At 40.5% G+C, this 23,107-nt stretch overlaps 1 protein-coding gene across 1 annotated transcript in view; it reads left to right on the top strand.

Annotated features, from left to right (window-relative positions):
* syne1b (spectrin repeat containing, nuclear envelope 1b) overlaps nucleotides 1–23,107 on the top strand; it is an 82,236-nt gene that overhangs the window by 44,713 nt on the left and 14,416 nt on the right. Inside the window, 50 exon segments of the mRNA XM_046855724.1 lie at nucleotides 847–1,023; nucleotides 1,298–1,444; nucleotides 1,538–1,663; nucleotides 1,765–1,941; nucleotides 2,127–2,392; nucleotides 2,507–3,384; nucleotides 3,387–4,666; nucleotides 4,795–5,132; nucleotides 5,502–5,646; nucleotides 5,736–5,954; nucleotides 6,106–6,374; nucleotides 6,456–6,621; nucleotides 6,735–6,890; nucleotides 6,994–7,146; nucleotides 7,237–7,419; nucleotides 7,598–7,735; nucleotides 7,849–8,034; nucleotides 8,356–8,478; nucleotides 9,034–9,216; nucleotides 9,681–9,824; nucleotides 9,906–10,082; nucleotides 10,180–10,317; nucleotides 10,416–10,535; nucleotides 10,618–10,779; nucleotides 10,962–11,156; nucleotides 11,321–11,482; nucleotides 12,112–12,303; nucleotides 14,396–14,527; nucleotides 14,751–14,851; nucleotides 15,082–15,229; nucleotides 16,272–16,397; nucleotides 16,491–16,649; nucleotides 16,811–17,020; nucleotides 17,127–17,228; nucleotides 17,324–17,443; nucleotides 17,548–17,748; nucleotides 17,873–18,046; nucleotides 18,148–18,279; nucleotides 18,492–18,688; nucleotides 18,779–18,911; nucleotides 19,073–19,255; nucleotides 19,372–19,521; nucleotides 19,711–19,887; nucleotides 19,972–20,127; nucleotides 20,324–20,479; nucleotides 20,581–20,751; nucleotides 20,867–21,205; nucleotides 21,485–21,667; nucleotides 21,753–22,054; nucleotides 22,164–22,311. Of these exon segments, the coding sequence (XP_046711680.1) occupies nucleotides 847–1,023; nucleotides 1,298–1,444; nucleotides 1,538–1,663; nucleotides 1,765–1,941; nucleotides 2,127–2,392; nucleotides 2,507–3,384; nucleotides 3,387–4,666; nucleotides 4,795–5,132; nucleotides 5,502–5,646; nucleotides 5,736–5,954; nucleotides 6,106–6,374; nucleotides 6,456–6,621; nucleotides 6,735–6,890; nucleotides 6,994–7,146; nucleotides 7,237–7,419; nucleotides 7,598–7,735; nucleotides 7,849–8,034; nucleotides 8,356–8,478; nucleotides 9,034–9,216; nucleotides 9,681–9,824; nucleotides 9,906–10,082; nucleotides 10,180–10,317; nucleotides 10,416–10,535; nucleotides 10,618–10,779; nucleotides 10,962–11,156; nucleotides 11,321–11,482; nucleotides 12,112–12,303; nucleotides 14,396–14,527; nucleotides 14,751–14,851; nucleotides 15,082–15,229; nucleotides 16,272–16,397; nucleotides 16,491–16,649; nucleotides 16,811–17,020; nucleotides 17,127–17,228; nucleotides 17,324–17,443; nucleotides 17,548–17,748; nucleotides 17,873–18,046; nucleotides 18,148–18,279; nucleotides 18,492–18,688; nucleotides 18,779–18,911; nucleotides 19,073–19,255; nucleotides 19,372–19,521; nucleotides 19,711–19,887; nucleotides 19,972–20,127; nucleotides 20,324–20,479; nucleotides 20,581–20,751; nucleotides 20,867–21,205; nucleotides 21,485–21,667; nucleotides 21,753–22,054; nucleotides 22,164–22,311 (10,500 nt within the window).

Genomic DNA, 23,107 nt, shown 5'->3' on the forward strand with positions numbered 1-23,107 from the left:
CAAAAAGCATCGAGGTAACCGATGATCGAGATAAACGAAAATCAAAATGGCGGCAATATATTAACATGCTTGAAATTTCTTTATGTACATGATGTGCGTTAAAAATGAGAATGTGCATGCACGTGTTTTTGAAGGGTTTTTTTACACAACAGCGTTGCCGCGATTTGTTAGATGAAGGCATGCTATAAAAATACATACAGTACATGTTTATCTGTCAGGAATCCACCTGCCACGCCCCCTTCGGCCCCCTTCAGCGTGTCAGGTGCTTTCTCGGCCGCTTTCTCTGAAGCTCTCGGCTTCAATCACGCACATATGGTGCTCGTTTAGCATCATCACCAGCTCCTATTTAAACTTCCACACTCTCACTGTCCGTTATTGTTGGTATATGTTGGTTCACGGCGGTCGTTGTTATCGTTCATGCGTATCCCGGTACGTGTCTTCCCACCGGCACTCTCTCAACGGCTGCGCTTTTCTTCCCAAAGCCGCGCCCCTACTAACACTACGAACACTAGCACTAACTAACAGCAGAGATTCACCAGTATACAATACAACACCTGTAGCATCTGTAAGGCTTGATTTTTCCGACACTTCCGCGAGTTCTTCTGCGGCTGCACCGAGATAACCGACGTTAAATGGCAAATTTTTTCCCCCTTGTGCTCGAGATATTAGGGTTCGGCAACATAAAAAAGTCGACATAACCGATAAAAAATGCTTAGAAAAAGCGAGAATTTGGCGGTTCCACTTCAAAAACGTCGACTTAATAGGGTTGTCATGGTAACCGAGGTCGAGATAAGCGGATTCCACTGTACTACTGTAATGATGGACCTATAGTATTTTATTTTTCAGGCCATAATGGAGGAGATAGCTAGCTTTGAAGAGTCTTTGATAAGACTGAAGGAGAAAGGAGACAGTCTAGTCAGTCACTGTTCAGAGCAAGTTCAGGCCAAGCTCAGCCAGCAGATTCAGGCTCACCAACAAGGAACTAAAGACAGCTATTCAGCTATCTGCAGTACCGCACAACGGGTTAGTATCACCATCATTCATTCCTTTTACACTCTTTTACACCCAACCAAATTGTATTATATCTTTCAAAAGTGGATGAATAAATAAAAATATTTTCTCTATTATTGATAGAAGCTGTCATTCTCAAAAATATAAAATTCTGTAAATTACCCAGAACTGGACTATGGTTGCATTGATAGAAACACATTGTTTTTCTCACATTGTAAATAGATATGTAAATAAGTACTGGAAGTATACGTATCTTTTTCTAAACACTGAGCCTGTACCACATCAGGTGTTTCAGAGTCTTGACCGGGAGCTACAGAAGCATGTTAGTCATCAGGACACTCTGCAGCAATGTGAGACTTGGCTCTCCACTGTCCAAGAGGAAACACAGCTACATTCACAGACCCCCTTTGGCCTTCAAGAAGCACTAAAACAGGTTGGTGAAAAAACAAAGAGAATGTATACACCAGATATTTATTTTCTCAAAGGCTTAACTTCTTTTTTGTTTTCTTGATACTATTGTTTGCAGGTAAAGCACTTAAGGGCTCTGCAGGAGCAGGCTAGCACCTATCTTGATCTTGTTTGCTCAGTGTGTGATTTATCTGATGAAGCAGTGAGAGCTACAGCTACTAAGATCCAGGAGATCAAAACCATGGTGAGTTTGGTCATTTAAATGTATTTTAACTTGATTTAATACCTTTATAATTATTTAATGTAGCTGCTGCTATCCTGCTGTCTCTTTTTGCAATGTCATAGTTTGAAGAGAGGATTACTAAAGCTCAACAGCTGTCAGATTGCTGGAGGGAAATTAAGGAACAAAAGCAGGAGCTCTCTACACTCTTTCAAGATTTGGAACAACAACTGCATAGCCTTTCTAGGAGACCTGCTGAGCTGGAGCCCAAGATTGCTCAGAACATGCTTGATCAAGCCAAAGTAGGAAAAATCTTGACATTATTACTCTTAGGCATTGTTTAAAATTTAAAGTAATTGAGTATACAGCCAAAACAATCCAAATATAAACATTTAATAAATTATGTTGCTGTCAAACTACTTCTAAACTTTAATGTATGGGATTTAATTTACTGCCACATTTATCATTTACCTGTGATTTTCTTTAGGAATTTGGTGAGCAGTTGCAGAGCAGACAGTGTACATTGACTACAATGACAGAGTATGTAAGTAAGCTGACAGAAGGCAGGCCTTCTCCAGAACACGCTGAGCTTAATCGGCTGAGTCATGCATGGCTGGAGTTATGTAATGAGGCCAATAAGCTTCAAGCCCAGAGGGAAGAGGATTTGATGAGAACAAGAGAGTACCATGACTGCATCTGTGCAATGGAAGCTTTATTCGAGCAGGTTTCCAAGGAATGGGACAACCTAGCCAGGTGGGCTCCTATTACATTGTTTTAAACTGTGCTTATTGGATTGGATTGGTAATGCAGTGTTCAACAATGCAGAACACAACATAACATTATTTGTTTTTACACTAAATGGTTTAGAACTGAAGCTGAGAGCTCATCTGAACATCTGGAGACTCTCCGGAAACTCTCTGTTGTCCTCAAAGAAAGGAAGAGCATGCTTGAGGATCTTAAAGACCAGAAGCAGAAAGTGATGTATCACTTAAACCTGGATGATAAAGAGCTGGTGAAAGAACAGATCAGCCACTTCGAGCAGCGCTGGGCTCATCTAGAAAGTCTCATTGAGAGAAAGATTCAGGACTCTATCCTAACACTTGAGGATATGACTCAAGTTGAAGCCCGACTAAAAGAGGCTAGAGAGTGGGCTGAGGAACAGAGGCCTGCTTTGTCTGAGGCCATGAAAATGAGCCCACCACCAGAGGTAGCACAGAGCTTCCTATTTGATCACCTTAGCATTTGCAGTGAGCTTGAAGCAAAGCAGCTACTACTGGCACAAGCCAAAAGTGATTCAGACAGAGTTTTAGCACACTTAGGCTTAAATGAAAGGCAGCGATTGCAGCAGCTTATCTCAGAGACCAAGGCTGAGGTAGAATCATTGAGTATTAAAGTGGCCCAGAGAAGGAAAAACCTGAGCAAGGCTTTTACAGAGAGGACTCAGTTCCTGCTTGCGGTGAGTCGGGCTATCACTTGGGTTCAACAGAATGAAAAGAAAGCACATTCTGATGACTACATAGCCCTTTTACCAGATGATTTGGCTAAGCAGGTGAGGACCTGCAGAAACATCCAAAGTAGCCTAAGAGCTTACCAGAGTGAGCTAACTTCCTTATGGTCCCAAGGCAGAGATCTGATGAAAGATGCTACTGAGGATGAGAAGGCTGAGATGCTAACCAAGCTACAAGAATTGCAGAACAGCTTTGAAGTAGCTTTGCAAAGGTGTAATCAAAGACTACAGGAACTAGAGAGGTACTGGTAACTAGAAAATACTTTAAGGCAGATTTAGAGAAAACCTGTCAGTGGTTGAAACAAGCAGATATTGTGACATTTCCTGAAATAAACCTAATGAATGGAGATGCAGAACTCAAGGTACAGCTCATAAAATACCAACAAATATTGGAGCAAGCAGCAGAATATGAAAATCTCCTTCTCATTGTCCAAAGAACAGGTCAAGAAATTTTGCCCACCCTCAATGAGGTTGACCACTGCTACTTAGATGAGAAACTTAATGGCCTTCCACAACAATACAACAACATCTTAGCACTAGCAAAAGAAAAACAGGAGAAAATACAACAAGCCATTCTTGCCCGTCAGGAGTATTCTTCGTTCATTGATATAACCCACAAAGCATTGAAAGAGCTTGAGGAACAGTTTCATAATCTTGGTACTCAGCCTGTTGGTTTGCAGACAGAGCAGGTCATCAGTTTGCAGCATGATTACAAAGCACTGCTTGAGGAATTGACAAATCTTGGCCAGGCTGTTAGTGAGCTCAATCAGAAAAAAGAGGGCTTTCGCAGCACTGGTCAGCCATGGCAGCCTGAAGAAATGGCACAACTTGTCAGTCTCTATAATGGTCTTAAGAGGCTGATTGAACAGAAGGTAGAACACCTAGATGACACTTTGGAGTCATTTGAAGACCACCAAGCTATGGCCATGCAGGTTGACTCTGAGTTGAAGGCTACAAAAGAGCAGCTTGTCAAAGTCAATGCTGAGACCCAGTCAGCTGAAGAGAGACTGAAAAATTATCATGCCTTGGCTGCCAGTCTTCAGGGAGCCAGCTCTCACCTCTCCCGGCTCATGGAGCAGATGGGAAACCTTGCTTCTCACATGGACCCAGCTGCCCATGAGGCCTCTAAGCAGCGGGTGTTATCCTGGCAAGAGGAACTTCAGTCTCTTCAGACAGCTGTTGGGGAGCTGATAGTGGAGTGTGAGAACAGATTTGTGCAAAGTAAAGATTTTGAGACTGAAGTAAAGCGGACGTTGACTTGGCTTCAGCAAGTCAGAGATGAGCTTGGGTGTGCTGTTGTTGTGGATATGAAGGTGGAAAAGGTTCAGGAAGAGATTAGAAAGCAGCAGATCATGCAGGAAGAGGTGCAGTCTCAACTGAGGATTGTGGCTGCACTGAGCAACAGGGAAAAACAAAAGTACACCAGTGCTAATGAACTTATTCCAGCTCATGTGGATTCTAGTCTGCAAGAAATGGCAAAGCTGGAAGCTGATGTCCAACAAGCTCTGAATTCTAAGCAGGCAAGTCAAAGATAATTCTAAATTTTACTATGACCTAATTTTAATCCTACTATACTTATATCTGTTTATTGCTCTACCCTGAAATTTAGAGTGTTTATATATTTGTTTCTCCAAATTTGTGTTTTCAGCTTACTCTAGAACAAGCCCTGGCTTTGTGTCAGAAGTACCATTCACGGATGCAAGCAGCATGTGAGTGGCTTGAAGATGCTGTAGGGTTTCTGCAGCAGGCCAGTCTGGGAGTGGATGTAGAGAACTATGAAGAATGTCTTCGGCAGCAGGAGGATATAATGGCAACTGAGCAAGACTTCCTCAGTGTTCTGCAGGAACTTGAGGCACTCCCACCTCAACTGGAGAGTCTGGTGAACCACACAGCAAAAGAACAGCTGCGACAAAGTGTGGAGTCTGCTCAGCAAAGAGGAGTAGAGGTTAGAGACCAGCTTCAGTGTCATCAGGATGTTTTGAACAGGTACAATATATTACGTCTAGTGTATGGTTTTTTGCCAGCTTGTTGAGTGAGCATTACTGGTCTTCATTATTTTTTATCTTCATATGGGAAAACAAATATAGTTATCGGGTCAGCTAATACCAGTGTGTTCTAATTCATTCTCAGGTGTTTACAATTGTGAAATGTAGATTTAAATGCATTCTGCTAAGCTGCATTCTAAAAGCAAATCTTGAAGGATAATTGATCAAGACAACTAGCATTCATATAATAAATATAAATATAGCATAGTAAAGGGTAAAAATGTGACTATCATACATTATTTCCTGTAAGATGTGTAATAAATGATGTGTATGAAAACAAAGGATTGGTTCTTTTCAATGCTATTGTCAGCTGTGTAGAACAATGGAAGACCTATCAAGAGGCCCGGCAGACAGTTATTGATCTGATGAATGAGGCAGAAAAGAAACTGACTGAGTTCTCTACAGCCAAGGCAGCAACTATTCAGGAGGCAGAAGAGAAACTCAAAAGTCATAAGGTAGAAAGAACCTGTTAAACTAAATTATTCAGTATTCTAAAAATAATATTCTATTTGACAAGTCTATATTTTCTGGGTTTTTTTTACAGTCATTGGTGTCCATGGTGAATGGATTCCAAGAGAAGCTGACAGGCCTGGAGGAGCAAGCATCTCAGTTGGAGCTAATTGGCAGTGATACCAGCAAGGCCACTATTAGTCGCTCTATGACCACAGTATGGCAGCGCTATACTAGGCTGCGAAGCATGGCTAGAGGTCAAGAGAGGGTGCTAGAGGACACAGCTCATGAATGGAGAACTTTCAGGGAGAAGGTGAACATTTATATGCGCAAAATAGTTACTGTAAATGTAATTAATAATACATAATAATATAGACATACACAATAATTATATATACTGGATATGTTGTTATTAATTACAAATTACATTGAAGTGAAATGGACTATTTCCTTACCTTTCCTAGATTGTTAAATTGAAGGCTGTAGCAGAAGAACTACAGGATCGAGTTCCTGAATGTTCGGTTGAAAAAGCCTCTAAAGCCACACTTCAGTCCATTCAAGATCAGCATGAGCTGGTCACTCAGGACCTGGAGCGGGAACTGTCCTCTCTCACACTCCTGCGGCAGCATGCCCTCAGCTTGTTACATGATGTGGAAGTCTCAGTGCCAACCACTGATCTTGACCAGCTGCCTAGTTTGAAGGAGATTAAAGTGGTGCAAGATCAGTTTGAAAGGTAGTTGTTTACCAAATGTTTCAAATATTTAGTTGAGGTGTATTAGCTGCTAATTTGTAAATGTGTTTTCTTTTTTGCCAGTCTCTTACAAAAGTCCAAAACAGGCAGAGCACGTGTGCAGCAGGAACTGAAAGATAGAGAGGAAGTGGAGAGAGGACTGAGCTTGGTAAAAAGCTGGATTCAGGATTCTAGAGAGCTCTTGCTCAATCCCACAACTGATATGGATATTCTCACACAGGAGCTAGAGGTGACACTTCTGGAACAGATTTCACATTGCACATTTGCATATACATCTATGTATATAGTTGTGTAGCTATTTAACTGACACGATGTGGATTGGTATCTTTTCTCTTTTCTTAGGCAATGCATGGAGAACTTATAGCACATCGTCAGAACGTGGATAAAATTGCAGAGCAACAGCAGAGCAAATATCTGGACTTGTACACTATCCTACCTTCAGAGATCTCTATGCAGTTGGCAGAGGTTGCTTTGGCCCTAGGCTCAATTGAAGATCAGGTACAAAAATAGCATCTTTAATATAGTTTGCACAGCTCTTTTTTTCTTTATAAAATTGTCCTTCTGTGGTCTTATTTCTTAAATTGCCACATTATTTTTTAAGATCCAAGCCAAGGAAAGAGACATTCAGAAGACTAGAGCTATTAAAGAGGAATTCAATTCAAGGATCAGTGATGTTTCTGAGAAAATGAAAAGCATTTCTACAACGCTTAAAGAAAAGGCCACTGATATTGATCAAGCTAAAGAAGAAGCTCAAGTAAGTTTAAATGAACTTGCCTGTTTTTATTCCATCTCTTGCTAAACACTGTCAAATTCTACCCTATTTATTTCTTAATGCTTCATGCAGGGTTTTGGTGTTGAACTGGAGAGCTGTGGTAGAACACTGGCTGAACTAATTGCTGCTGTGCAGGACCTTGGTCGACGTCATCCAATTTTGTCCAAACAACTAAGCGATAGTATTACTAAGTTAGGAGAGATCCACCATCACACTGTCCGTTTAGCAGAGTACAGAACAATTTGGCTAAAGAAGGTAGTGATCATTATAATCATAACAATTGTATTGGTCTTGTGTAAAATGCATAAAATAAAATACATTTTGCAGAGAAATTATATATAGATAAACTAGCATGCCATTTCTGTTTTATTCTTCATAGGTAATTATTGGGTCATGATAAATTATTCATAACTTATATGTATCTGTTCATTAGGCTGACGCACATCTAGATGAGTACAATGAGATGCTTGAGTTTATAGTGAAGTGGACAGAACGAGCACAAAGCTTAGTTAAGTCCAACATCATGTGGAACTCCTCCTCTAACTTGCAGGAGCAGATCAGAATGTATCAGGTACACTACATCACACAAATAGTGCAAATTTTACACAGAAAAACTTGCTTTTTTAATAGATGATTATTAATATTTAATTATAGTGAAGTAATGCATTTTCCCTGGTCCTGCAGTCTGTGTTGCATGAATCTAGGGAGCTCCATGGTGATCTGGAAGCTATGCAGGAGAAGGTGGAATTGTTGTCTGAGTGTCTGCAGGTGGAAGCCATGGGCCAGCAGGTGGCAGAGCTGAGTCGCCACACAGAGGAACTGGAGCAGGCCATCAAATCACGATTACAGAGTCTACAGGAAGCTGCTACGGTAGATTGTCCTGATTTACATTTCTGTTTGGCAGTTATATTAATAGGCAGCACTGGTATTACTGGTACTCTTGGTAAGTGTGTGTTGAAACGATTATGGATAAAATACATGTTCTTGGTAAGGGTTGCATTTTGTTACAATAAATTGGTCAAATAAGTTTCCATTTATTCAATATTTTATTGAAAGATTTTGATCAAATATATCAATAGTTCTGGAGATCAATGATTTTTTTTTCCATTTTATAAAACATTGTTTTAATTTCAGCTTTGTTTTAATGTAGCATTTGCATGAGTTGATCATGTATAAAATTTTGTTCATCAGGACATGGAAAAGTTTGAGAGTGAGGTAAAAGCCTTGCATATGGCTCTGGAGCAGGTCCAGGCAACCCTCACGTCTCCTGAGCTAGCACGCCTGAGTCTCAAAGAACAGCTGACTCAGAGACAGGTAATATTTCCTTCCTTAAGTTCAACTTAAATTAATTTAGCACTGCAGATGATCATACTCTAAAATAGTCCATACATATCTTTAAAATATTGTTCAGCAAAAATTTGCACAATTTTCCGTTCCAAATTTATACATGTAAGTTTAAAATCATACTGTTATTATTTAATAAACTATTATATTTCTGCTATAATTTCACCTTTAAACTTTGAGTTTTATGGGTGTATTAATATAAAATTATTCTAAAGAATTATGTGATTTTGGTTTCACATTCTGGGCTTTATTCCTTACATTTAATAGTGGCAAATCTGAATGACATTAATTAAGAACTGGTAACAGTTTGAAACATATATTTTAAGATTTTTCTTTTTGTGTGAGAGTCTTTCAGTGCAAAACAAAATCGTCGGTTAAAAAATTGCATAATCGTATTTAGATTTCACATCACATCACTTTAAACAGAAATAATGTTTAAAGCAGGCCAAAAATCTACCTAATATGCAAATAGTTTAAATGTAGGGGATGAACTAGTGTATCCTAATGTTTGGTGTTCTTTTGTAGCACCTCTTGTCAGACATGGAGAACTTTAAGCAGCAGGTGGAAGCCGTGCAGACCTGTCAAAGTGCACTACGCATGCCAGAGGAGGTGGTAAACAGCCTGTCTATCTGTCGTACAGCTCTTAACTTGCAGCAGGAAGCCAGCCAGCTGCAGCACACTGCCATCCAACAATGCAACATTCTTCAGGTATGGGACAGTTCTGCTTGATCTAAAAGTATTTTCTGAAGCTTAGACTTAGATGTAGATTTAGTTGCATTAAATATAGATATATATTGTAATGCACAAAAATATTGCATAGTGATATTATTTATATTACTCACAGTGGTAGCTTAGTAAGCATATTGTGATTATCTCAGGAGGACATTTTCAGCTGTAGAACAATAAAGCAAGTAATTTTATTACTGTTAAACTTTTCCTTGATGTTTCAGATTGATTAATTGGCCTTTCACTTAATGGTTTATTGATTTAGAAAAGCTTCATATTGCGGTTGGTCTGACTTCAACTTTTGTAGTTAATGAGCTGTAATAATTGCAAAGGTCATACTGAAAGACTTGTTGGAAAGAGTTACTTATACCAAAGAGAAATATACAGGCTAAGATCTTGGCATAGTGACATCATTATTAATTTTATTTTTTAAATGTCTTTGTCAGGAGGCAGTGGTTCAGTATGAGCAGTATGAGCAAGAAGTACAGCATTTGCAGGGACTCATTGAGGATTCTCACCGGGCCATTCAAGACCGACCTGTTCCCACCAGTAATATCCAGGAGCTGCAGAGCCAGATACGCCACCATGAGGTTAGCATATATAACACAAGGCAGAAGGGCATGACATAATTTGTACTCTACAACTGGAGCTTTTCCCTCTTTGCTAAACAGGAGCTGGCTCAGAAAATCAAAGGATACCAGGAGCAGATTGCATCGTTAAACTCTAAGTGTAAAATGTTAACAGTGAAAGCCAAGCATGCCACCATGCTGCTGACTGTGAGAGATACAGAAGACCTGACTGAGGAAGCACAGGAACTAGACAGGACTGGAAAGACACAATCATCTATGGTAATGATAAATCGTTACATTTTTTCTTAACTTGTACTGGAGGAAACCTACACTTTACCTTTTTCTTTCTAACTGTTCTTGCACTTTGTGATGTTAGGTAACACCTGGTCACAGTCACAGCTACTTGTCCCCAGTCACTGAGGAGTCTGGTGAAGAAGGCACAAACAGCGAGATTTCCACGCCGCTCTGTCGTCCCCACTCGCCTATCACTAATGATGAGGCTTCAACTAGCATGGTACTCTGATTATAGCATGTTTTGATTGCTAATTAGTATTTAGCATTGCATATATTAAGTGTTTATTAATTTGTTTACTGTTCATGGTTTGCATGTAGATGTCCATGGGCCGAGCTACTCTTGTTAGAGCTCCTATACAGGAGTTGTATGATCCGACTCTTGAGTCTGTGGCTAAGCTAGATGACCTTCAGCGTTCATGGGAGACACTGAAGAATGTGGTATGTGATGCATGAGATTAAGTGGTAGATAGATTAGGCTGAGGCTTTGGACATTTTAATTTAATTTTCATCAATATTATAGATCAGCGAAAAGCAGAAGACACTTTATGAGGCTCTGGAGAGACAACAGCGATACCAAAGCTCTTTACAGTCCATTTCCATGAAGATGGAGTCTATTGAGGGCTGCCTAAATGAGCCTCCTTTGCATGACCTCAGCCCAGGCAGACAAATTATCCTGCACCAGGTAAAGGAGAGCTGCACGGATGAGGACTATTCCAAATAATGATGGGTTTAATATATTTTAGGGGAAAATTGCTTTTTTTCTGGTTATAAGCCTATTTTAAACATTAATCAGAGGTCATAGAGTTTTTCTAGTGCTTGTGAAGTGTTCATTTAATCATTGTTCATTTTTGATGTGACTTTCAGAATCTCATAGGAGACATTACCAGGCTTCAGGATGACATAGATGAGTTGCAATCAGACTTTGCAGATGATCTGATCTCGGAGATGGTAGACTCTAACACAGCTGAACAGCTAGCCATGCAATCCACTCTTACTGTGATATCTGATCGTATGGCCACCATCCAAATGAAAGCCTCTGGAAAACAGCAGCTTCTAGAGGTATACAAGTACTATAAATCAATGGATCCTTTTTTCATTTTATTGCTGTCACTATCTGTTTTCTGCAATGTAACACAATGTACCATCCAGTATATTGTGCAACATTAAATTATATTCTTGGAGTTGAATGTCTAAAAAGCCTGGACGGGTTGTTTGTTCATCAGGAGCGTTTGAGTGATCGTCTTGAGAAACAGCAGCAAGAGAAGGCCTTACAACTCTATCTCAACCAAGTGGACGAGCTTGACCAATGGTTGCTAAGTGCACGCAGTATGTTCAGCTCCACCCCTCAGGGTTTAGACATGAATGAGCAGCTCTCAGACTGCCAGGTTAGAACATTAACTACTTGCCACACATTTATTATGGCTGGATTGATTGATTGATTTATTTATCTATCTATCTTTACTCTAATGGTTCCACACAGTTATAATAGTGGTTTAAGGTACTAGTAAGTAAACGCTAATATTAGAATACCTAAGCAGCTGTAGCACAATGGTAAAGCAGATTATGCATATGCCTCAGTATAATTGTCACTGGTGGCTCAAGCAGCTTTTAGGTGATTAGTGGATTCCTGTGCTTTGATTGGAGCTGCCTGCAAAATTGCCCAACCCTAGCTTTGTGCAGCAAGATACCCTTCATTGGATTAAAGGGGTGGGAGAAAGTGTACCTACATTATAGGGAGTGGCTGAAGGATACAAACAAATAGGATTTTACTCAGTTGGGCAACACTGCTGATTCCTAGCTGTCTGTTGATAGCACAAAATAAAAAATTGAAAAAAGCAAACTGTTTTTAGAGAATGGGATGTAAGAGATTACAAATAATGTGCTGTCTTCAAGAGAATAAAGACCTAGGTTAACATTAGAAAATTAAAAATTCCAAGCATCACTAGCCACAGTTCTCTGCAGATTAGAAGGCAGAATCATGTTTGAATTGGCATCTCTCTTGTTGCTGTTTCAGAACATGCTGTTGGAGATTGAAGAGAAAGTGCTTGTTCTCTCTGAGCTCTCCTTGCACAGTGAATCTCTGCTGCTGGAAAGTCGGCCTGAGACCAGAGATGAAGCTGAGCAGTTAGCCAGGAATTTGCGGACTCTGAAGGGCAGCCTCGTGGAGCTCCAGCGGATGCTACAAGACAAACAAATAAATATTCAGGTAAACTTCGAATACTTTGAATGTAATCTGATCTTACTGCTTCTAAAATAAAGGCACTTACAGCAATTAGCAACTGGAAAAATGAAATACATGTTGTCGATGTTTACTGAGGAGTGATTGGCTGAAATGACTCCTTTCTTATGGAGTTAAATGTTACATAAGGATTGGAATAAATGTAGTTTCTATTCAGAAACTCGGGCTGCGTCAAAACGCTTTGGGAATGAGTGTTCACGCTCTGAAATAATGTGTTTAATCAGTCAAAAATTGGACACTGGCGGTCACCAGCGGGGTGACGTCAAGACCAGAAAGTATAGAGTGAAGGCAGTGGCAGCTTCTGTTTGTTCACGAAGTGCTCTGTGTGTTTGTGTTGTATGTCAGATTGTCTAAAAAAAAATAAATAAAAAAAATATGGAAGCAATCAAAAAAGTGAAGCACACTTTCCGGCTGTGCGCTCCTCCTTGCCCCCACTATAAATTCAGTGTGCACGCATGTCTTTGTGCTCGCTCCTCTCCCGCTGGGCACTCTTCGAGGAGGGTGCCCTAGCTCCTCGAGGGTCTGGCCCCGCTCTCGTCGAGGCAGAGCTCCGTGCTAGCTCCTGGGGTTCGCAGCTGGACCTTGCAGAGGGTTTCAAGACAGGCATGTCCCTATCTCCAACCTCACCTGCTCAGTCCAGTGCTCACTCGCAGGCTTCGGAAGCACGCCTTTTTGCGAATACTTCCCCCTGTGATGAGCGCATGCAGTTTCGCCTCTCTTTCTCTGAGCCAAGCTCGATATAACTTGGCCGGCTCATGAGCAGACAGTGCTTTCATCTAGTAAATTAGATGAGCGCTTTCTGACACCCGTGTCAGAACACCAAGGTTTCCAGGTCATGGGTTAAGCCTTTTTTGGCCCGACTTACCAATTCTTCTGTTTGGCCTTCCCCTCTCACCCCGTAATTTCACAAAATGTGTGGACTACATCGACGATTGGTTGATCCTAGGTCAATCAGAGCAGTTGGCAGTCCGGCATCGAGATGTCGTTCTTGCCCACATGAAGGCATTGGGGTTTCGGCCGAACGCCGGAAAGAGTGTGCTTTCTCCATTACAAAGAACCACCTATTTCGGTGTCATATGGGATTCGACTACTTTGCGTGCATAGCTTGCTCCTGCCCGCATTGTGGCCATCCTTATGGCTGTCAGGAAGTTCAGAGAAAGGCAGCCTCTCACTGTCAAGCAGTTCCAGAAACTGCTAGGGCTTATGGCAGCTGCGTCCAGTGTGATTCCACTTGGCCTGCTGTACATGAGACCCCTTCAGTGGTTGCTCAGGACCTGTGGGTTTTCATGGAGGGGCAACCCACTCCACACCATCAAGGTCACGTGGCGATGCCTGCATGCCTTAGATGTTTGGAGAGATCCCTGGTTTATATCTCTAGGCCCTGCACTGGGAGTCCCAGGTAGCTGTTCTGCTTGTGGTGTGAGCACCACTAGCTGTATCCAGTCCACTGCCCAGTTGGTTCAGTGCTGGATTTCCTCCAGAGACGGTTCACCAGGGGGTTGGCTCCGTCCACCCTAAAAGTCTACTCGTCCACCATTTCGGCTTATCACGCCCCCGTGGCCAGGCAATCTCTGGGCAAAGACCCGATGGTAATGCGTTTTCTCGGTGGCACCCAGAGGTTGAGGCCCCTGGTACGACCTAGTGTGCCTGGGTGGGACCTGGCCATTGTTTTGGGGGCTCTGTCTGAGCACCTTTCAATTAAGACAGCGTAACCCTAACCCAACCCGTACGGGTTACATCCCCAAGGTGCCCTCGGTCGTCCCACAACTCGTAAGATTACAGGCATTCTATCCTTCTCCGTTCCAGGCCCCAGACCAGGAGAACTGAATTGTTCTGCATTATTTGCTCTTGTTTTATAGTTATATAGTAATTGATGCTCTTGTGGAATCTTTAGGGGCAAGAAAGTAAGATATCCTTTAATTGTCTGTAAATCTTTTGGCAGATTTCAAATTTTTGTCTTTTGCTATTAGTGTTTTATACTCTTAGAGATTTTGATTTGTTTTTTAGCAAATAATTATAGTAAAATTGATTTCAATGCTATATGATTTTTGTTTTACAGGGATCACTACAGGAGCAATCTGATAGTGAATCAGAGTCTAGTCTCTCTCAGAGTCCTAATGTGCAGGACTGGCTGGCACATGCCCACTCCACAAGGAACCAGCACCAACAGGACAGCCTGCGGCGACAGAGGGTACACTGCATTTTCTGTTATAATGTAATGTTTGTTATAATATAATGTTCTCATTAGAAATCACATTGCATGATTAGGTTTTATTTTATTGTTTTATTCAGGGTAAAAAATGTATTTCTCACTTGAATAGTCTTACAATCCACCTTGCTAGCAGCATTACCTAGAACACGTTAAAAAGTAGATAAATATTTTAATAGATATATCTTATTTCCTGTGGAACTAGGAACTTGAGGAGCATCTGGCAGAGCAGAAAAAGCTGCTAAAATCTGTAGCTAGCCATGGTGAAGAGATCCTCAACCGGCAGGCTTCACCCAGCAGTGCTAGGTCAGTTCTCAGAAAATTGACTTTGACTGCAATACCAATCTGACCAATCTAATGTCTTTAATGTCTGTGGCCATATGAACTGCAAATTTGCAGTTTTAAAACTGTAAAACATTTCAGAGCACATTTTCAGATGGCACATTTACTAAATATGATTAGTATGATTATTGATTTAGTATGATTCACTGTAAAAGACAGAAAAGATAATTTGTTTATCTATGTGAAATTTACAGTGTTTGTGAGGTACTCAGTCCAGAACTGGAGCATGAGAGTCAAACTGCATTGGGACAGAGGAGACAGAGATGGGAAAGTCTGAGAAAAGACTTGACCACCAAGCTACAGCTTCTGCAGAGCACTTTGGAGCAGGATACCAAGCAGCCAGTACGATGATCCTTCTATAATCATAAATAAATATCTGTAACTGCTAGGGGTGGCACGGTTCACAAAACCCACAGTTCGGTTCGTATCACGGTTTTAGGGTCACGGTTTTCGGTTCTGTACGGTTCTTGTTGTTATTTTTTCTTTTAATCTTCAACACTACAGAAATTTTCGTCAGCATTTGATATATAGCTTATTAGCTTAATTATCCACAGTTTAGGATACAGTATTAACATTTTTGTAATGTAATCATGCACTAATTGAATTTAACTTGACTTTAAGCACATTATTTGGACCATCTCTGAGTAAAAGCTAGGTGAGATTTTGATACAGCAAGAGAGAAGACATTGATGATGACATGCTTTTCGTTTATTTGGCAAAAAAAAAAAAGTGTCGGCTGACGAAATCCTTCACACTCATTCACGCTGCACGGTTGCATATCTTTTGCTATAAACATCCCTAATGCTTTATTTATGGCTATTGCCCTGTCCGACTTATCACTGAGAGGCTGCTTAAATGCTGCGGACAGTAGAAGTTGTTTCCTAACCGGCTCTCTCCTGTTTGTGTAGTTTGTATCGACACAATGGCGTGATGTCTTCTCAAATAAACTGTCATATTAGAAGTGTTGCCATTAGCATATTGAATGCATTTTGCACAATGCTTGCACACAGTCCCAGTTCTATCTACTGTTTTATTTCCGTTGTCATCGTAAGTAACATGAAATCCAAAATGTTCCCACACACCGGATTTGAACGGCGCGGGCGCATCCGCCAACTCCGTGCAGCCTTCATTATCTCCTCCACTTGCCATTTCTGCAGCACTCCTTACTCAACTTTTACTGTCTTTATGTATGTTCATGCGAAACTGTCTGAGGCTAAACCGACCACGGGCTACATCGCACACACGAACCGAACCGAGACAAGCGAACCGAACGGTTCGGGTGTTTTTCATGTACCGTGCCACCCCTAGTAACTGCCATTAGTCTATTTTGAATAACTGTAGGGCAGCACAGCAAAGCTTGTGGTGATTTTTTTTTTTTTTCCAGTTTTATTCCAGGGCTGCTCGTGTAAACACCTCTTCTCCTCTCTATAAAAGAGAGGCCCAGGTTAAGGACAAGTCTACAGCCATGGCATTATACAGTGAATTCAGCCAGACTGTGGAGAATGCTCCGGTAATACTAATTCACCAAATGGAAATAAATATTTTTGCCATTGGACATTTAGAAATGTAACTATTGTAAAGTATTTTGATTTTGTCTATGCAGGTTGCAGGTTTAATGGAAGAGAAATACATGCAGATAGAACAACAGTTATATTCAGCAGTTACAGCCACCTCTGCCTGGCTAGATGATGTAGAGAACACAATGTTCTCGAGGTCAATGCTTCTGATGGAAAATGCAGAGACACAGCTTTCTAATCATGATGTAAGTGAATTTCCATTGGCTGTGCCAATGATTTGGTCATTTTAAACATGATGAATTATTTAGAATATAGTTATTTATTTATGGTCAGAAGAACATCTTGAACAATATCAAATATTTGCAGTTAGATTTTACAAACTATATGTAATTTGTCTGTGTTTCAGGCTTTAGGAAAAGACATGGCCGAGGTCACAGGTGAAGTAGGCCACATCCGAGGACTACTAGAGAGTGTAGCAGGGTTGCCTAGAGAAAAGCATACCCTGATGGATGACACTCTGAACTGCCTGTCTCAGCGACTGGAAACATTAGACTCAGCAGTAGATCGTCGCTGTGAGAACATGAGAAATAGGATGCAGGATCTCGCAGCATTCCAGGTTAAAAGCTATCTTAGTTAGAGCTGGTGCGAAACCTAAAATATTCCATCCATCAGACCATGAGATGGGCTTCATTACATACTATTATCTGTTTGGTTTTTTACAGACTGAGCTGGAGCGTGTCTTCTGTGACATAAGTGAGAGCAAATTTCATGTTCTACAGAAGCTAGCAGGGATCCTTGACTGCCCACCAGATAAACAACTAGAGGTAGAAAAAACTTTACAGTTCATTTCTGTTAATAAATGACTGTCATTACATCGTTATTACTTTTTAAGTTCTATATGTGATCTTTTCCTTAACAGACGATTACTGAAGTGGAAGATTCTCTTAGAGAGTTGGAGCATAAAATTACAGATTTAAAAAACAGAGGAGCGGTTCTGCAGCCAGACCAGATTTCTAACAATGAACTGATGAAACTCCAGGTACTGGCCCATACATGGAATTGTATAAAATTACAAAAAAATGATATTTTCTGGAAGTGGAGTCTTTATAGAGCTACATTTCCTGTCTATGTTATAAATTATAGGACACTTATGAAGAGCTGGTTATGATGGTGGGCTCTCGCCGGAGTGGGTTGAACCAGAGCATGGCTCTAAAGAGCCAGTATGAACGAGCATTACAAGACCTGGTGGATTTGGTGGATACTGCTCAGGACAAGATGGCTGCTGACCAGAAGATAATTGCTGGCTCAGTGGAAGAAGTCCAGACTTTGTTAGACAAACACAAGGCAAGCTATGTTTTTTTTGTTGAGTTGTTGAAATGCTGTGACACAGGTAGAGACTATGATAGTAAAGATCTTATTGGGTGGCAGTAAATCCTTAAAATATGTGTTTAATATTTTGTTTTTTTAGGAGTTCTTTCAAGGGTTGGAATGGCATATGGTCTTAACCGAGACATTCTACAAGAAAATTAGTGCCTTTGTCATGCCACAAGAGAGTCAAGCTCTAGAGGACACATTGGCACAAGCTCAGGAGGTTCTTAAACAGGCTCACAAGAAAGGAGTCAAACTTGAGTTCATCCTTGAGGTGAGTTAATATAAATGTAAATATAGTAAGTTAAAATAATTTCTCAATCTTATTGTTTTATTTTGCTTCCCTGTTTTAAATCTGTGTATATGTGCTTACAGACATGGAGTCGTATGCTCCTGGATTATCAATGTCTGAATCGGCATCTGGAGGCAGTAGAGGGCCGCATGCCTGCTGTTCCCCTGTTGGAGGAGACAGAGGAGAGGTTAACTGAAAGAATAGATCTATATCAGGTACATAAGCATAGATTTTTTTTTCTACATCTCATATAACTAATTTCTGTTCTAATGCAGGATTTTGTGAGGGACTTGTGATCCTCTATGATGCATTCCAGCCCTAGGTGCTGAATCCATAGTGATCTTGATCAGGCAAATGCAGATAAACGATTGAATAAATAAATTAATACGGTATCATTTAGGGTACTCATTATTTATTATCTACATAGGGCCTGAAGTCCATTTTGGCAGAGCACCAACACAAGCTTCATAAGGTATTAGAGGAGGGCAAGTCTCTACTGCAATCCGTGGCCTGCCACACTCTGGAGAACCAGCTTACCCTGCTGGGGGAGCACTGGCTAAGCAACACCACCAATGTCAATAAGGAACTGCAGCGACTGGAGTCGATTCTCAAACACTGGATCAGGTCTAGAATGACACAACCATTTATTCTAAAGTTTTTTTTATTTTTTAAGTTTTAAAGTTCAAACAATACATGATGATTTTTTTTTCTCAGATATCAAACTGAATCTTCTGAGCTAAATGAATGGCTACAGGATGCTTTGGAACGTCTTGAATTCTGGAACAATCAGTCAGTAATTGTGCCTGAAGAGCTGGAGACGGTTAAAGACCACCTGTCAGCTTTCTTGGTTAGTAACAATTTAGTTAAAACCAATATGCATTCACAGACTTTAAAATCGAACCTGTCTAAATATGTATCTTTAAATAGAATGTAAATCTGCAACCCTAAAGTACGTAACTTTGTTGGTTACGATAGTTTGTGTAACATGTAAAATGTTCTTACCTTTAGGAATTCAGTAAGGAAGTTGAGGCTCACTCCAGTTTGAAAGCCTCAGTATTTAATGAAGGGAACCAGCTGCTGAGGTTGAAAAAGGCAGACACAGGCATTCTCAGGGCAGAGTTAGCTCGCGTGGAAGCTCAGTGGTCTGAGCTGCTCACTCGTATCCCTGTTGTGCAAGAAAAACTGCATCAGGTAATGTCCTGCACCACCATATATCACTTGTTAAGTCCTAATTGTTCTTATGCAATAATGTTCCTGTTGCTCACTTGCAATAATGCCTGACAAAAAATGTTTGCTTCCTGTCCCAGTCTCAAATGGACAAGTTAGCTTCATGCAATGCCATTACTGAACTTGTAAACTGGATCTCACTGATGGAGAGTGTAATGGAGGAGGATGAAGAAAACCTTAAAGGAGCTGTGGGGTCAAAAGTTATCCAGGAGTACTTGCAACGCTATAAAGTAAGTTCAAAACAAAAATACTAGATACTATTTACTAGATTCTGTGCTGCCATCATTATTTTAAGAATTTTGAAATTTAAACTTAGTCCTGTAATAGTATTTACATGTTGATACCTGCACCAAAACAAAATCCTATTGCTCACACACTTTATTTTTAGATTTAACTAACCATTTTCCTCTGATCTGTAGGGTTTTCGTGTAGATGTGAACTGTAAGCAGTTGACTGTGGACTTTGTGAACCAGTCAGTTCTGCAAATCAGTGGGCAGGATGTGGAGAGCAAGCGTAGTGATAAGACCGACTTTGCAGAGAGTTTGGGAGCCATGAACCGCTGCTGGCAAATCCTACAGGCTCGGATAACAGAAAGGGTATGTCTTCTGCTGGTTTCTAATGTGCTGTAAATTAGTGAATAGGTTTTTTAGTCAATTTATGTATAAGATGTGTTTATTCAGGTTGAGCACTTGGAGGGCTTGCTGCAGTCCTGGCTAGACTATGAAAGCAATGTGGAGGGCCTTAAAGCCTGGCTATGTGCTCAGGATGAGCGACTGAAGAGGAAACACAAAATTGAGGATCTTCCCTCGGTGCAAAATGCGCTTAAAGACTGCCAGGTAAAACCATATTGTAATGTAAAGTATACACTAAAGTAAAATAGCTGATTGTTCAGTTCATTATTCATCACTTCATGAATGAACATTGGAAAGTTTCAGATTCACTTAGGTTTAAGAATCCTGTATGTGTTTATGAATATCTTGATTCTCTCATTTTTGCATTTCTCTCAATTTTATTTTATATACATGCACATAGGAGATGGAATTAATGGTCAAGGAAAAGGAGAGGGAGGTGGAGAAAGTTGAAGAGCAGGCCTGTGCTCTTGTCCAAAACAAAACAGATGAAGCCTGTGCTGTTGTCATGGAAACTCTTCAGGCACTAAATCACACTTGGGCCAATCTTGACCATTTAGTATGTTATTTTTCAAATTATAATTCTACCATATGATACGCATATTTATGTACAATGTGTTTATGTGCAATCAGAGTAAAACTAGCAGGTGTGCTTTACAGATTGGACAACTAAAGATCAGCCTGAAGTCAGTATCAGAGCAGTGGAGTCAGTACAGGCAGGCAGCTGAAGAGATTAACAGCTACCTGACAGAGGGGAGGTACTCTGTGTCTCGATTTAGACTGCTCACTGGATCTCTGGATGCTGTGCAGCTCCAGGTGGACAGTCTGCAGGTAACAATCTTTTTAAAAATTCTAATTTAAATGTGCACATGCCAAAAATATAATGTTAAATGCATATTAGAAAGAAAAAAAAAAAAACACTGAAGTTTTTTTTTCCATTTATCAGAATCTGCAAGAAGAGCTAAAGAAGCAGGAGAGCAGTCTGAGGAAATTTGGAGCAGTTACACATCAACTTCTAAAGGAATGCCATCCATCTGTGTCTGACTCTCTGAACAACACCCTTAAAGACATTAATGCCAGGTGGAGCAGCCTGTTAGAAGAGATAGTGGAACGATTGAAGAGCAGTAAAGCATTGCTGCAGCTGTGGAAGAGCTATAGGGACCTGTATGAGCAGAACAATGGCAACATCCAAAGCCTGGAGGTCAAAGCAGAGCAGCTTCTGAAGATAGCAAACAAAAAAGACATTGCAGAGGACGAGGTGTCTACCTGGATTCAAGACTGTACTGTACGTTGGACAGTTTCTTTATTGGTGTGAATGCTTGTATGCGATTGGAATGATTGCATGTTAAAAGTGTTGTCAGAGACTTTTAGAGTTAGGGCCTATTTATTATTTAATATGTGTGCTTAGATGCTTAGATGCATTTCTGTGGTTGCCCCATAATGATATGTCCTAAATTTACAATTTATAAACTTTATAAGTTAGTTTTTATATAAATGTCATTAATGTTAAATCATTAACATTAACTCATTTTATGTGTTGTATCTTTATGGTCAATTTCACCAGGAGTTGCTACGATCTCAAGCTCCAGTAAAAGCCTCTCTGCAGGTTTTGCTGGAGCTGGGGGAACAGCTCAAACAGCAGGTGGACACATCAGCTGCAGCTTCCATCCAGTCAGACCACCAGTTTCTTTCTCAGCGTCTTAACTCTATGGATCAGACTCTCATTCGTCAGCAGGCTGCCCTTCAGGTTCAGTGTCTATTGCTGGATTTTTTTTTTTTATAACAATGTGTAGATGTGCATTATTTGTAATGACAGCTCTCAATAAATACAGGCAGGAATGCAGGACTATGAGACCTTCAATGAACAGCTGAGCATTCTTAGCCGGTGGACAGTTGAAGCTGAGGAGGTTCTAAAGGTTCAAGATCCAAGTGGATCCTGTGACGAGTTTGTCATACAGGGCCGAATGGAAGAGCTCAAGAAACAGATGCTGAAGTTTAGTAGCATGTCCTCAGACCTGGAGCGTGTTAATGAGCTGGCCTACAGGCTGCCTCTTAATGATTCAGAGATTAAACACATGCAGAACTTGAACAGGAATTGGACCATGATATCAGCCCAGACCACTGAGAGATTCAGGTATGCACTAGAAAATATTATTATGGTTCTTTGTATAAAAACTAATCACACTAAGGATTTATATTTTAGCAGGACTTGGCCATCTTAATAAATGAAACTTTTTCTACAGTAAGCTGCAGGCTACCCTACTGCAGCAGCAGACATTTCTGGAGAAGTGTGAGACGTGGATGGAGTTTTTGGAGCAGACGGAGGAAAAGCTAACTGTGGAGATTTCCGGAAACTTCCAGAGCTTACTGGAGCAACAGAGAACTCATGAGGTATGTCATACATATTGGTTTATAATTTATGTATGCATTGTATTTGTATATTTATACATATACATTATCATTCACTTTAATAGGATCAAGTGTATTTGCTCTTATTTATGTAGATATCAAATCATAGCCATTATGTGGCAGCAACTGAATGCATAAAATCATGCAGTCACAGGTCAAGTACTTCAAGTAATGGGGCATCGGAATGGGGGAAAGTGTGAGCTGCAAGTTTAACTATGGCATGGTTGCTGGTTCCAGATGGGCTGGTTGCAAAAGCTGCTGATATTTCCGGATTTTCACACACAAAAGTCTCTAAAAAAAAAAAAACAAGTGACCTTTTTGATAAGAGCAGTTGGAGAAAATATAGCTTTTGAAGTATCAATACAGTAGAATACATTAACTAAGATAATAACTTTTTATAACCACATATCACAACTTAACATGTATAAGCCATTAAACCTTGAGGTGGATAGACTAGAACAGCAGAAAACCAAAACTAGTTTCACTCCTCTCAGCTAAGAACAAGAACCTAAGGCTATCATGGGCCCAGGTTCAAGAAACTAGACAGTTAAATATTAGATAAAAGACCTGGTCTTTTTTCAACAAACCATTTTTAGGTCATGCCCATGCCAGCCTCAGCCTCAGTGCACTATTCTGTTTAACTCTAGAGATGGTTAAGGCAGAATTTGCCCCAATATTCCCCAAAGTTTGATGTGAATGTCAACTGTAGATCTTGACCTGAATTTTCATAGCTTTCTGCACTGTGCTGCTGGCACATGATTAGCTGATTGGATAACTG

Source organism: Silurus meridionalis, chromosome 8 (assembly GCF_014805685.1).
Source record: "Silurus meridionalis isolate SWU-2019-XX chromosome 8, ASM1480568v1, whole genome shotgun sequence".
Lineage (NCBI taxonomy): Eukaryota > Metazoa > Chordata > Actinopteri > Siluriformes > Siluridae > Silurus > Silurus meridionalis.